The 15,959-nt window shown below is 48.2% G+C and overlaps 1 protein-coding gene across 1 annotated transcript in view; it reads left to right on the forward strand.

Annotated features, from left to right (window-relative positions):
• The first annotated feature begins 2,497 nt into the window (after window positions 1-2,497).
• Window positions 2,498-15,959, forward strand: part of LOC143424005 (neuroligin-1) — a 38,348-nt gene continuing 24,886 nt past the window's right edge. Inside the window, exons 1-2 of the mRNA XM_076895786.1 lie at window positions 2,498-3,023; window positions 5,807-7,569. Coding sequence (XP_076751901.1) covers window positions 6,771-7,569 — 799 coding nt within the window. The 5' untranslated portion in view covers window positions 2,498-3,023; window positions 5,807-6,770. The remainder of the gene's footprint in view (window positions 3,024-5,806; window positions 7,570-15,959) is intronic.

The raw sequence follows: 15,959 nt of genomic DNA on the forward strand, positions 1-15,959 counted from the left end.
GTTAAACCACGCGATTAATGATAACGACGAGGATAACGAGGCAATTTCTGGTTACGTTCGATCCAGTTCTGTCGTGGCGCCGATCACGGCCATTCGAATGCATTTATTTACACAGTTTCTCCACCCTTCTCGCGCGTGGCTACGGTTTTACGCGTTCAGTTACAAAGTTTCCGGTTGCTTTGAATTCGCCCGCGGTATTTTACGCTGATTGGAGTAGAAGCAGTATCATTTTAATATCTAACGAGCTTTCGCGCCCGCTGAGCTTCTTATCGAGCGATACTCTCCTGAGAATTTTAGTTTACGAGCGATCGTCGATCGTTTGAAATATTGATGCAACTTTCCTCCTTGAAATTGGATGTCTAACGGCTTATCGGGTGGTTTTGGTGGACGAGTTAATTAGACGTTGTTGGTACCAGTTTGAGTAAAACAGGGTAAGAAAGGTTTGCGATCAGGTGTTGATTAATAAATCTATTCTATGCGTAAAATGATATTTAAAATCAGTGATTTACATGCGATTATTCTTAAGCGTTCGTACGAATCGTCCATTTAATTTGACGAACGATTACCATTTTCTTGCAACCGCGTGTGTGTCCCTGAAAGATGTTTCATCGTAATTGAACGAGAGCTGAGCGTGACAATGACAGAACGGTCAAGGTGAATTAATCTTTTGTTCCTCGAAATCATTAGATGTTCTATTGTCGGAGAAACTCACTCGAAGAATATTGACGAAGGGGAGGAAAAGCCGCGGAGGATCCACGATGTGTATAGTAGAATTAATGGCGGCGAGATCGGAAGTTGCGCGGGTATCGAGTTCGACGGACTAAAAGTTCTGAAGGTTTTCAACAATTTCCAATTAAGTCCCGCCCGTGGCAAGTATCGAGACACATCGACCGTTACTCTTGTTTCGAAAATAATAATTCACATTTTAGTACACCGTCAGCGGGCCTCGATCGAGTGGAGTTCGCGCGCACAAAAGGCGGGCGATCTTATAAATCAGACGAGCGCTTCGAAACTTTTTCCATAAACAGCCAGCGAAAAATTGTTGCCGTTTACGGAGTCGCATTCATCCAGCAACCTAATAAAACCGCCATCCATCGGCTCGTTTGACGCTTAATAAACACGCGATTCCTCGAACATCGACGTTCGTCGAACCCTTCCACCTTTTCGTCGTTACAGAGAATCGCGAGTCAAGCTAATTCAGTTCCCATTAGCGTATCTCGATCGTATCCACGATGTTTACTAATTCTCGACGCGTTATTTATCTCGTGGTGGACGGAGCCGAAAACAATCGTGGCGTTGGTCCACTTTGAAAGTGCAATTGATCGCGCAGTCAGCACCGGATAGCGCAGCGGTACGGACTTAAGGCGTGCATCGTGGACCGTCCGTCCGTTTCCAGCCAGAGGGCTGTCTGTTGCTGCCAACGTCTACAAAGGGAACGTCTCTGCCGCCTCTCTGTTCCCATCCTCCATTTCTGCCCTCTGTTCTTCGTCCTCTCTCGAGTTAGCCCTCGGTTGGCACGCGGAAGCTAAACGAACGCAGCGGTCGAAACAGCGGCCAGTATTCGCGAAGGATGAGGGGTAGAGAAAAAGGGAGAGGGCGAGGAATTCACGAGCTCTGCTCTCTGAACATAGAAACGCCGTCGGATGAGGAGGAACGATGGGTCAGATAGAAGAGAAGAGTGCACCAGAAAGAGAAAACGAAGAGTAATATGCTCTGTATGAAGACCAGAAGAGAATCAACAAGGATAGGAATGACGAGACGGTAGCATTGGTAGATCAAGGAAGCAAAGTATAAGAACAAGCAACGGACGAGGATAAACCAGGAAAAATAGAAGAAATAGAGAAAGGAGAAGAAGCAACGGTGATAGAAGAGAGGAGTGAACCGGAAGAGGAAGCAAAAAGGAGATGGAAGAGGAAGAAAATCGAGCAGAAGACCAACGGAGGAGGTGAACGAGAGAGAAACGCGTGGAGAGAGGAGGAGAAGAGCCGGAACGACCCGGGGGTTGCCGTGGCGTTATCGACCGGACTGGTGGTCGGTACGAAACCAGGCGTCGGCGCCGTGGATGTCCCGGCTTCCTCGAGTGCCGGACCGTCATCCACCTCCAACGCTGCCACCACCACCGCCTCCACCACCACCGAGAGGCAGCAGCAGCAGCAGCAGCAGCACCAGCACCAGCAGCAGCACCAGCAGCAGCGGCAGGCACCACCAGCAGCAGCAGCAGCACCAGCACCAGCACCGCCACCTCCATGGAGGTCGCGCGGTTGGCCATCAGTAGAGCCCGGGACAGACTGCCGATCGCGCACACGGAGGGTGCGGGTCGTCCCTGGGATTGGTAGTCGGGATCGGGTTTGGTCGGTCGGTCGGTCGCGGTTGGTCGCTCGTTCAGAAGTCGCGTTGTTCGTCGCGACTTCGTGCGCGCGGATCGAGCTCGTCTTCTTTTCGTTTTCTCTCGTTTCTTCTGCCATCTTCGGTTAGTTTCTCACCGTTTCGTTGTTTGTTTCCCTCCGCTTGTCCCTGATTGCTCGATGCGGGGGCTACGAACACGATCAGCTAGCGAAGTTGTCGACGGGTATACCATTGAGAGGAGTAAAGCGGCGTCGTGAGATACTCTCGTGTTTGGGAATAGCAGTGACAGCGGAAGAAGAGCGATCACGAGATAATGAAGACACCTCGTGGGTAGTGGTTGTGAGAGAGGGTGCAGGTGGTGGAGTGGTGGACGAGTTTGTTCGCGAGCCGAGCGGACGGAGTTGACCTGCACGAGTGCGTGGTGAACTAGACGTGAAATACGAGACCGGATCTGGATCGTGTTCCCTTCGATCGTTTCCACCGCGATGTGTACTGGCTGCTGGCTTTATCCAGCCGCCTCAGACTGGACCAGTTCGTTGCGAGATGGCTGCTCTCGTGTTATGGGATTTCCGTCGCGGTTGACTCGCTGAGCGTAGCCGGCTGGAAGCGTTCGCGTCCCACCGTGTGCGCCAACGGGACGTCCTCGTGGAGTGGCCACTCTGTGAGATTGAGAAACGGTACGTCTACTCGACGATGAGGAGCGATCGTTTTGGAACGCGCGAGGGTCCAACGCGCGGTGTTATCGTTGTCTGATCGTGTAAATTACCGACAACCTGCTCGTTCGTGGCTTATGGTTTAATAGTAAACTACTTAGCGAAGTGTTAACTTTGTTCACCCCCCTCTCCATTTGGAGCCGTTTAAGTTCGAAGGTATGCAAATACGTGGTGGATGGAGAACTTTTAGTTAGCTTACAGTTTAATCACGGTTGAAAAGGCTCCGTTAACTTCCTCCGCTGTTTCCCTGCCTCCGTTACGGGATTCTGAATAACAGCTGGTGAAACGAAGCGCCAGCTTTTCTGTGGATTCGTTCTTTTTTTTTCATGCACTCCCGTCGGGGCTGCTCGAAGACTTTTCTCAAACCATCGCGGAATTCGAAGTCTGGCACATCCATTTGGAACCTCGAATCCTATGGCGAGCTCGCGAAATCTGCACGTACGATAAGTTCGATAAATACTCGTTCCTCGAACGATCGAAACTGTAACGATACGCTAGCTGTAACTCAGTCAAAATTCCAATCGATTATTATCGTTAATGGACATCGAGAAGTCAGCCAGCGTGCATCCTGGCGACTATCCCCGAACGCATAATCGAGTCGGGGTCCGTTGGGTTCAAAATACAGGGATTTCGAGCGGAAAATTCACGGGTCGATCGTGTCTCGCTTGTCTCCCTAATTCGACGAGGATCGATCGCGTCAAGGTGGAAGTTCGGACGGACAGAGGCTGCTGGCTACGGTGTATTATTAATCGTCCCCAGCTGTCCCCTGCAATTAGTGCTGGGCTAGGAATTTAATTTCGCCGGGAACAACTCGTCCTTCCCTGTTCCTTGTGTCCCGTTTATCTCGTCGATCGTACGCGTTATCGATACCTCGGCCAGTGACAGAATCAGGTCAAAGATAGACAGATCGCGACGAATCTGACGCGTAATCCGGCGACACTTTGATCCCCTTTTAGAGCAGACGCGCGCTGCAACCGGAACTCGCCAGGATGTACCATCGTTGACGAGACAAGCGCGTGTGGCATTGACAAAATTTGTCGATTCAGTCCATTATCATGTCTCTATCTCCCTTTTTCTTCTTCTTCTTCGTCTTATTATTATTATTCTTATTATTATAGCAATTTCATTTTCGTTTGCAATGTGTGTTTAATTCATTGTGCAATCTGGCTGAACTGATCGTCTTAGCCGCGATGATTGAAGCCCTGGATTGGCGACAAATCGGCAAGTGGTTAGCACACGATTTGATCCAACTTCGGAATTGGGCTGTTTGGGAAGTTGAGGGAAACGCATCGGTTCCCTTGGATGGAATATAGAACAGAGATAAGAAACGGGCGTCGTTTGTCGTCGTCGAGACGAAGCATCAATTCTCACCTCAGAAATAATTCAAATATTCCTTAAACTTTTCACATCACGAAGACGTAGCGGCGAATATTAGTTGATAGTCATTTTTATCGAAGCAGACGCCTTGAAGAGCGTTGTAAAGTATTTGATATTTGTAATTTGACGAGATTCTCGAATGTCTTGTTTTATTTTCCTTGGTATATTCGAGGTTCCATGAAATTCGAACGTGTATAGTATCTATTACATATTTCATTTTCCAAACTTAATTATACATAAATCTATTAGGATGTGTCGTATTCTCTAGGTCATCGATGACCTACCTACAAGCCATAGCAAGTAGTAGAATCTTCACTTTGCAAACGTGACTGGATACCTACTCTTAATGTAAATATGAAAAAAAAAAGAACACCAGTCAAGAATCCACTTTTGGACCCATTTTTGTGAAATTATTTATCGTGCACCACGAGTTGGAAGCATAAAAATGCACGAGCGTTCTTTCTATCTTGTTACGTTGTTCCACGACACGTACGTGTTCCGTTCGCAGGGACTACGTTCGTAAAGTCTTGCGGAATTTGTCTCGCGTGGACGTTATCCAGTTTCGCACGCTCCACTTTGACGTAGATCCTTCTTTGCGAAGACGTATTTAAATTCCGGATTACAAGGCTTCGACGCGAACTCGTGGCCACGATCAAACGTGGATCTTCTTTGGACCGCGCTCTGCAATCTGCGCACGCTGTCGTTGGCAATTTTCTTTGGGCGTTCCAGCTTGATTTCTCGCGTAAACATCACGATCGACACCGCGAGGGCAGACGCTCGTTAATTAACTTGGCTTCTCTTTGAGGGCGCGAGTTCTTGATCGAAACTTGGGGCTGTCACGCGAGACTTTGAAATTGGACATTCTCGCATTGCCTGCGAGGCTGGTGTGTTATTGGGTTCTCGTGTCATTAGCGGCGGCTCGAAACCGACCCCGTTTCAAATTGAGTTGTCCACCGTGATTCCCCGACGGGCTGAAAAAGCCCGCTAAACGTCTGCAGAAACGCGAAACAAAAGCGAAAACCCCGCTGGTTTTTGGCCGCCAGATTGTGATATTATTATTCCATTTGTCCCCGACGGAGTCGCGCTTCATTTCCATGCAATGCAATTCCGGTTCGAGACTAATTTGTTTAGAGGCCTCCGCGTTCCCATCGTGGATTCGCGCTTTCGAATTAAAGTACTCTCAACACGCATTGTCGAGGCTATAAAATATGCTCGTTTCGCAGAGGTTACACTGAAATGTCCTAAAAATATCCTCACGCTTTCATATTTAATACCCTTCACGGATACTTGTCTCGGTTAGGTTAATCTCGCAATATTTTATTCCTGGATTACGCAACATTTAACTGACCTGTTTGCGTTTCTCGTTGCAGAAAACCGCGAGCGAGCCGTCTGCCTGAAGACCAGCCAGCGAACAAACTTCTAGAGTACGAACAAAGTCAAGGAATTGATTAATAGAGTTACGATATACCCTAATAAACAAGAATCCGAACAGAATCGTTCCGAGTACTGCCAGAATCGCTTCTCCCCCCTCAATTCAGCTCTGTATCGAAGCGTAGAAAAGTTGGTGGAAACTTTTTCCTCGTCGAGGCTCGACCAAAGGAAGATTCGTCTTCCTTGCACGCGGTCCAATAGAACGGGTGGCACTAGGTGTAAATCGCAGCCACGCCGCCGATGCTTCCCTCAAAATCATCCACCGACGTCGACACGAGCTCGTCGTTCATTGGACGAACGGCGACCGCGACGACGACGACGAGCGCGACATCGACGAGAAACAGCGAGTCCCAGGCGACGCGGAAGCTCGTTGCCGGCTACGCACGTCCTCGAGGATGGAACTGAGAGCCTCGCAGCCGATCAGCGCGCTGGCACCGATCTTACGTGAGTTGACGCTCGTTAATTGCACGAACCAACCGAGGGTGAACGGTGGGCTGTACCGGGAGCTGGCTGTGGGCAAAGACCGCGGAGAGACGAAGAATAGGGCGAGCGGAGCGGAGGAATCAGCCGAGCGGATATCGACAAAAAAGGTAGCAGCGCGAGGAAGTTTCAATTGGAGGGCGGTGAAAGAAGTGGTATCGAAAGTGGTGGCAGTGGACAGTCTGAAAAGGGTGATAAGCAGCCTGAGAGAGGGACGGTGTAGGAAAAACAGAGGAGCCAGCGAGGACGCGAGTAAGAAGTATCTAGCAGCCTCAGAGAGAAGCGAAGAAGAAGAAGAAGAAGAAGAAGAAGAAGAAGCAGAAGAGGAAGAAGGAGAAGAAGAAGAAGAAGAGGGACGACCCCTAGCAGGAGGGCCCCACAGATGCGGGGCCCGGAGGGGCCAGTCCGCGGCGGCGTGACGCGATGCGGACGTCCTCCTCCTCGTCTCCGAGGAAGAGGAAGAGGAAAGACCTCTCGCCTCTCGACCCTATCGAAGCCATCGAAGGGCTGTCTACTCTGGACAATAGTTGCCGGTCGTTTATCTTCGACGATGAGTGTGTCGACGCTGTCCTGCATTGTGATCCGGTGTACCAGCGGTGCCTTTGCCGGTGCTCGGAAACTGCTGCCGATTACAGGAAGCACGGGCAGTCTGTCAGGCTCGAGGATCGTTCTTCGCGCGACAAAGCCCTCGAGGACGAGGCGGAACCGTGGCGCGTCTACGACGGTGACGAGGACCACGATCACGAGTCGTGGAGGGACGGAGAGACGCGGACGCGTTGCGAGAACAGGGCTGACAAGTCGAAGAAGTGTTTGGCGACGATCGTCGTGTTCCTCGGGCTGTTGTGCGGACATTGGTGCTCCGGCGGGGCGGAGGCGCTTGCTGGTAGCCAGAAGTATAGCACGAGAACGGTCAGGACCCGGTACGGGACGTTGCGCGGCGTCGAGGCCAGATCGTCGACTTCCGTCGAGACTTATTACGGCGTGCCCTACGCCACGCCGCCGATTGGCGCGTTGCGTTACATGCCACCGGTCACGCCGACGCCGTGGCGCGGCACCAAGCTGGCGGACACCATGCCGCCTGCCTGCCCCCAGAATCCACCAAGACCGGACTCGAGCCTGCCGCGATCGAAACGCGCCTACCTCGAGAGGCTAGCCCCGATGCTGGCCAACCAGAGCGAAGACTGCCTATACTTGAACCTCTACGTGCCCAAACCTCCACACGGTGAGTCGAACGCGGATATTCTCGTATCTCCCCACTTTTACGAACAAACGCCGTGGGATCGTTATTTTTGCTCGTCGAAATGTACCAGCGATGTTTTTCGAAGAGAAACGCGTATCTACGCGTATAAAACGGTCTGTCGCACAGCGACGTTGGGGGTGGAGGGCTCGATCGAGGATATAGGGTGGATCTAGATAAAACGTTTTGCACGGTAGACAAAAAAGGGAGTAGGTTGTCGATTAACGGGCGCAGCGTTCTATAGCAAGGTCTTGGGGGTGCCGATTACCGAGCTCTGGATACCCGTGTTGTCTCGGCGTTGCTTCTTTTTTTTTTCTTCTCCCTCTCTCTCTCTCTCTGTTCCTGTTTCGTCGTCGTTCTTTTTTCCCTCCCTCTTTCCTACGCTCCGATTTCGTCGGATTTCGAGGGGAGACGCGCGGGGGTTGCGCGTCGGAGGACGTAGGATGGGTGGTGGAAGGAAGGCGGAAGAAGAAAAGAGAGGAGCAGGTCTACGACAAAAGAACGGCATCGATCGGTCCGTCGCGACGCTTTTCTGATTGCGAGCCAAGCGAAACGAGGAGGCGACGCGAAAATCCAGACTACCTTATTCGCCGTTAGCCTCGAAGTTGGTCTTTAAACGACTCGGGAAAGGTGTCTCCTCGCGATAGAGAATTTTTTTCCTTTTTTTTTTTTATATCTGCGAAACTGTTTAGGTTTTTAAAACTTTGTATAACGACGGATCCGAGCGTTAAGCGTTAAGCTGGATGGGAGAGGTTTACTTAACCAATGTTGAATTTCTCAACTTCATCTACCTCTTTCTCTCTCCCTCTCTCGATACATTGAAGAATTTTTTTTAGAAAAGGTATATTAAATATTCGCAGGAATTATCTCTATAATAACCTCTGATAAAAGTGTATATACTTGACAAATTCACCGTTGGATAAGATAAAGTGCACCTTTTAAACTTCCCTCGAACGATTACCCGTTGGTTCTCGCACGTACTTATGGTGGGTTGTGTAATTCTTCCGTAATACCGATTTAATAAAATCGATTGTCAACGCGAGAAAAATATAACTATTATCTATTATAAGCGGGAATATTTTTATCGTCGTTAGAGAAGAGAAAGTTGTTGCACGCGGGTAGATAAGCGCAAGTCGGTTCGTGTTAGCGTCACATCCAATAATAATAGCTGGGTACGGCGTTAAATGGAGAGGTGAGCTCGCAAGCGCGATTAGGTTGCTTTGGTAAATACGATAGGTGAACGGATGAACGTGACGGGCTCGTTTCATTTTATTTCTGAAATTTTTATGCAGTTAAACTGATCTATTAATCTAACCTGTCGTATAACGCGTGCACTCGCGATCGAACGAGAGTTACTTGGGAGTTTCCGTCATTTCTGAAGTTCAAGTATGTGTGGAGGATTCAAAGGAATGAAAATTAAACATCGCAATTAATTGTGGCTATTTTTTACATTGGTATAGAGAGAAATTCACGAAATAGAAGAGTTTCACAATCGTATAGAGAGGAAACTAGAAATGCACGTCGCGTCTGACCATCGATACGTTATACTACTTGCGATCCCTCCAGCAACGAGCAGTAAAGGTCGCGTTAAAACGGATGAACGGCGAACTGCTTTCCAATGATCGCCACGACTTCAATTCATAGCTCCAGATATTAACAAACGCTTTTGTTTATCGCGTGCCGTTCATTTCGCCCTGAATTTATTCGCGACGATCGCCCGCGAGCTTTATCGCGCGCGCGCAATTTTTCCAGCATGACAGATGCGATTTAGCCCAGTGATTTAGGTTCGATCCCGTCGAAAAGAGGGTCATGCATATAAATCCGTATTTTATTAGTTGTTCGAAAATCGAAACAGCGCGTTGTTCGCGCGAAATGAAATTGGCTGGGATCCAATATTTGGCTCTTCGGGAGCGATGAAAAGAAACGCGGCCGTGCAAGAACGAAAATAATGCATATTTCATGAGTTTCGGGAAAAATCCAAATAACGTATCATCGGCGAGACCATCGAACTAAGAGGTCGGGGTGATGAAGTTCCGGTCAGGGGAATTCATTCGCCGGACTCGCGAGCTGGTAAATTCACCGTTGTCATTCGCACCAGTCGAGCTGCAATTTAAGAGTCGCGCGATTCGCTGATCTCGATGCTACTTTTTCATCCCCCAGTTTTATCTTTCGATAATTTATTAAACATTAAATTTCGCATTCAAGATTCGCACCTCTTCTTTCAACAATCGCGTCGCGTTTGGTATCATTTAAATGGAAAGCAGACATCAATCGTTTTTATTTCCGTCGCTATTCAAAAAAACGATCGCGCTCTTGGAATACGGATATCGAAGATGTTACGTAAGTAATATCGTGGCTGTAACTCGGTAGAATTTATCAAACTCGCAATTAATGGATCTTTTAATATTCTGTCGGGCGCAGAAGGAATTGGTGCATAAAATAAAGCTCGGAGAGCTGCATCGCGCGAGGCTGGGAGGACGTTAAAAATTGCATCAAAGATGAGAAAGATTTACGTTACGCTTATAACGATTTTCCGTTAGATGTAACACTACGAGGATTAAGGATAACGACGGCGCGCGTTTTTGTTTTTCTCTCTTTATCGGTTCTTTGCCCCGTTTCTTTGTGAAGCGGAGGGATTTATTTGCAAAAATTATTTGCCAGCCGAGATTTTATTAACGCATCGTTGCGCCGCAGCAGTAAAACAAGCATCGGGAGCTACGCAACGGTTCGTTCCCCGGTCTGGAATTAAAAGATAAAATTTAATGCTTCGATTCATTTTTCATAAGTCGAACACCGCTGGTACCTCGTCATGGTGATAGGACACCCGTGAAAATTGTTGAAACGTACCTTACTCTATCGATAGACACATCTGAAGCGCGTTGCTTTGGTTTTGCTGCGGATGAAAGAGTGAAAGAAAGAAAAAAGATGGAATAACGTTTCGTCCTGGGCCTGCTAGTGGACTTATCAGTGCGTCCACTCCAGTAGCAGTCCCTGTCTTAGACGCTGGTATATTAGAAACAAGTCAGAAGTCGCATATATTGGAACGAATAAGTAATTGCACACTTTCGAGGAACTGTAAACGATGATGTCCCTCTAGTGACGAGTGCCACGCATCACGCCACGCATGTAAAAAAATGTCCATTAGCTACATCTTTTACCAATCAAAAGAGTCCCTCGAAGCAGCCCACATATCCGCAAAACGTTCACAAATTCCTACAAGCAACGATATCATAGCTCTCGAGCGAACGAGCCGAAAACGTCGTTGGTCGAAACCATCATGTCACCGTTAACAAGGATCGTAGCCGGTCGGAATTCGCTTACACAAAGTAGATAAACGTGGAGTACGCTTTATCCTGGGTAGATTCTGCTCCGCGAGGCGAGACGGACTTTTTCCAGGCGATATTCCAGCCTGGTCGTCTTAGCCGCGCATGGTTGCGCGTCGCGTTCCTCGAAAACGGGTGCCGTTCTGCGTGCCCCGGGTCGTCTGCACGTAAGAAGCTTTACCCGCCGTCCCTGCGTTCCGTTCTCCACCCTTCCGATATAGCCACGGGGAGAACCAGTGAACCGTGCGCGGAAAAAGAGGGAGGCTGCCAGAGGGGTTCTCCTACGGGAAGAACGAGACGGTGGTGGTGGTATTTCGGTGGCTATACTTCCGCCACTGGAACGGTCTCCTTCCCCTCTCCCACGCCTTCTACCAGCATTCGAGAGCGGTCCAGACGGGGTATTTAAATGAGATTCCCCGGGCGAAACGTGTTTGACTTAACGCCCGCTCGCAGATCCTTTTTCTTGGCCGAGCGAACCGTGACGCTGTTGGAAATGGGTTTACGGCCGCAATTTAATGACGACAATTAACGACGCTCGAGGCGGGACACGTGGATCGCGAGATTCCCAGGGCACGTCGCGTGCTTTTTCCTTCCCACGGCTGTAATTATATTGTAATTACGGGGAGGAATCGCGGTTTCGACTACGAAGGAAGCTCGAATGCAACCTTCTTTCGCTTTATTGCCGATGGGCTGTTCGCCTCCGTCGAGCGGGGATCCTTTTGGCAAACGGTCGTTAAGGGTAGCGTCCGGGATGTCGCAGTAAGTATCGGGTTTTAGGTGGATGCTACGTCTTTATTTGCCAGTCGTAAGGTGTGCATAATGGGGTCGTAGAATTTGGATGTCGGAAGGTCTTTGTTCCGTTCGACGGAACAATACGCGGGGTCCTCGTTAGCAAGTTTATGGTACGTTCGTGAAGAAAAGCTGTCTTTCGGATTGGGACGTTTGCGTCTCGTCGCTCGTAACGGTTAACGTGTTTTTCCTTCTTTTTTTTTGTTGTTGTTTTACAACGGAGTACTTGGACATTTTTTCCCCTTTGCGCGTTTCTAATAGCCGTGGACGTGTCGTAGAATTCGTGGCGCGAATAAGGATTGGTCGAGACGAGAGATCGACCCGAAGGAAATTCCATTTCGCGTGTCGTCGTATTGTAGAATTTTGACAGGATGAATTATTTGGCGTACTGCGTACACGTGCACAGGCTCAGTCTTGACGCGGTCGTCTAATTAGAACTGGCTGTATCTACCGCGCGTTGTCCAATTGCGAGTAGCTGTATCTACCGCCATCGCTTCTCATTGGGCGGCTGGCGTTGCTGCGAGCATTAGCTTCTTGCATTAGCGGGACCAGCGGACCGGATGATGAATTTCCTACGTTATTCCATCGCTGAGTATCAGTCGGTGAAATAAACGTGCTTACATCAATAGGACGATTCATCGACGACGCGATGATGATAATCTGATGGAGGCGCGCGCGCACAATCGACACGGTCGAACGCATTACCGCTAATATTTGGGATTACGTAATTTTCCGTGTCCGCGCGACGTGTTAATCGTTTTAACGGATAACGTATTCAATTTTCCACGAAAATTAGTGTCACTCGCGACGCGCTCGTTTTACCCGCCTCGTTTTAACGCGAGGCTGAGGAGGAATATAAATAAATAGAAATTTCATTGGCACGGGATCTCGTCTCCCGTTGAAACTTTGACGCGATAATGAAGTATCGCCAATTAAAAAGTTTCCACGATCCAGTAACTGCGTTCAAGCTCGCGAGCACGTACTTCGCCTCGAAATGTTAGTCACAGTCTTGCGGATTAATTTTCTGTTCACCGTTCCTTCTCAACGTCGTTTCGACGGTCGTGGCATTGCATAACCCACACGATACTTCTCCTCGCGTTTCTACAGTCGCGAAACTTTTTTCGCTGCAGGGGATCGCGCAAAAGTAGCATCGCAAATAGTAGCTGTTGTTCCTTTTGAATAATTTCCGTTCCGTAAGTTCCTGAAGATATTATTCCACATTTCCGCGCGTTTGCACAAGACAACTCCCTTAAATATTGACGTAGCCCGTTTTCAGGTAGCCGTGCGATGCGCACGTTCGCGCATACTCGCGATACGAGTGATATTTTGTCCGCGGTTACCCGAAATCTTTCGCCCCTTTGCGAGGAGGATTGTTCGCGCTCCGCGAGGCGGAAAAGCGGGACGAAAATACGAGAGGGTTGGAGATGGGTCTGAGAGGCTCGGTAATTTCGAACAGCACCCGCTGATGCGTTCTAATTGAACGTTCTGATTAAATCATCCTGGTAGATTCGGATCACGGCTCGTGTTCCTCGGGATTAGACAAAGGGGCGCTTCGTAAGTCACAGTGTCAGTGTCGAAGCGTCGTTAATTTATCGTCGTCCCACCAGCGCGATTGTGCTCGACGTTAATGTTAATCTATTCATTGCTGCGTGATTAGTGGCTCGATCCTTTTGTTTGCTGTCGAGTAATACGATAACGATGCGTATCGTTTCGCGTTCTTTCGTTCGAGAAAGTTCAATTTCTTAGAAACGAACGAATATTCGCAGTCTATTGGTACCATATTCAGTTAAGGGGACGTAAAATGCGTTTCCTAAGAGTACGAGGCTAGTTTACGCGAATAGAACGTCGATAAAGGTTATTGCATCGTCGACTGTCCATCGAGGGTTTTTACAGCTCTACTTTCAGTTAGCTGCGTTCGTGTAACAACCGTGTAAATTTGTAAATTGCGACCATCATTTGCCTCGTGAATGACCGGTTTAGAATGATACCTCGAAACTGTAATCTTTTATCGCGTGTGTAAAGATACGTGCGATACATCGCGTCTGTTACAGCTATGTCTGACCTCTTCGTCTTCCTTCCACTGACGCCGTTCTCCACACAAGTTTCCCGTGATGAAAATCATATTATTGAATTATGGGTAATAATAAATGAAAACAGTCCAATGTTCTTTATAGTCTATAACTTTATTTGTAAAGCTTGAATGAAACGTTAGCACGTTCTCACTTTGAAGACTCTGCTAATTGTGAGGACTTCGCATAGGAAATTTGGGGTCCTCCCTCTCAAAGAAATTGACGACGCATTGTCTGCACGTGTTTTCCTATCATTAAGAACTATTTAGAGTCGATAGAACTATTTCACAGTTTATATACTGGATTCCATTTCCTAACACAAGATTCATTTTTGTTTCTCAGTTGACATATAATTCAACACACATCGTAGACGCGTATCGCATTGAATTTTTCCCTGTCTCGTTGACAGAAGTTTGTTCGTACACTCGAGTACCGGAGCAACGTAACGACAATCGCGATAATTATTATAAAAGATCGCCTGGTTTAGCGCGGCTAATCCTTCGGGCGTCATTTGGTATCACGAAGCGTACAGCAGTTCCAGTTTCGAAGTTGCTGGCGAAGTTTCGGTCATTGGAGGATTAAGTTTTCCCGCCCCCCCACGGATTATTATGGCTTCGTCGAGCGGCTTCGCGTTTCGCCCGGATACGAATATTTGTTGCTGGAAAACGTAATTGGCGCAATTGCCGCTGGAGAACTTCTGAATCGCGACATCCGGCCGCGCAAACTCTAAATAAGGATGTTCTCGATCGAAAGCGATGCGATTTGTACAAATTCACGCGTCTACTTCCGGTAGAAGTTGCGTTACATCAATTTTTTGTTAAAAGATAAAGTGACGAAACTTCACCGCGCTATGCAGCCTCCATATAAACGCGTTGTTAATTGAAACTGTGGGGTTTGGCATGTCAAAGGATCAATAGGGGTTGGAAAATTTTGCGCGAGTAGAACAATCGAACAGCGGAGCGTTCAATACAGTCTGGTGGTCGAAATCACGGTTAACAAACCCCCATTTGCCACGGGACGAATTAATCGGTAGAAAAGTTGCACACAGGTAGTTCGCGTGTTGTTAATTGAATAACGTATCGAAATAATTAAGCTGGCTCTATTTTAATCAAACGCTCGCATGGCAGCTAATTATCTGGAATAGTATCGATTTTTCATGAAAGACCATATTATTCTATTCACAGTGCAACAGAGGACATTTCGAAAATTCGAACATCGCTACTTTTATGTTAATTTTAGCGAAACACACGAGCGTCAACAGACTCTTTCAAAGGTTACCAATGTAACTGTGTTAAAGAACCAAACGAAGAGCCGTTTTTGCGTGGACTCGTTCGCAGGGGGTTGCCCTCATCCCACCCCCACGTTGTGGTTCACGATTTCGCCGCTCGTTAAGGTCGAAAGTGTCAATTCCCTCGGTCCTATTTTCCCCTCGTCCGATATCCCGTTCGTTCGTGGTGTCGCGACCGTTAAACCTGAATGGCTGGAATTGAAAGGGTTAATTCAGTGTTATGATTCATGAAATCAGTCCGCCATGAACGGCGCGCTCGCATTCGAGACGGCAGCGCCGCGCTGGCAGGAGATAATGTCGGATTCTGGAAGGTACTCCCCGTAGTAAGGCCACATAATAGATCGCATTGAAAGCCGCGCGGGTGGTAAGCTGTAGCTACAGCGTTAACAGCTTTCACGGTGCGCCCGTCATTTCCTGCCGGTACAAATTTTCTCGTCTAATAGAGCTCAAAGCTTGGGATTGTCCGCGTTGTTCTATGAATAGAAATAAGAGATACGCGTCGAAGAAAGCGCTCGGTTGTTAACTGACAATGCGAGTCTCGGATCGTTCTTTATTTCTTGTCTTTCTCTTCGGCTGTTCAGATCGTTTCCGTGTGTACGACGATCCCAAACTTTTGGCCACTGGTATACACGCAGACCTGTTATTTCTAGCGTTGCCATGGCTGAGGGGAGCAACAATTAATTTCGCGTACAATCGATACACTTTGCATGGAGAGTGAAAAATTACTCGATCCATCACACGCGAGTTACAACTCATTTTTTTTAACGCGTTACTCTTTTTTACAAAATTTCTCGCGTACGCGTTTCTCTCACGATATACAGAAAGGTTCGCACGTTTTGTTATTCGCTGCTTTTCTTGGGACATTAAGCAGCTACGTTTATTAATCTTCCGGAGAGGCGGACGTGT

The sequence above is a fragment of the Xylocopa sonorina genome, chromosome 5, assembly GCF_050948175.1.
Source record: "Xylocopa sonorina isolate GNS202 chromosome 5, iyXylSono1_principal, whole genome shotgun sequence".
NCBI classification, from domain to species: Eukaryota; Metazoa; Arthropoda; class Insecta; order Hymenoptera; family Apidae; genus Xylocopa; species Xylocopa sonorina.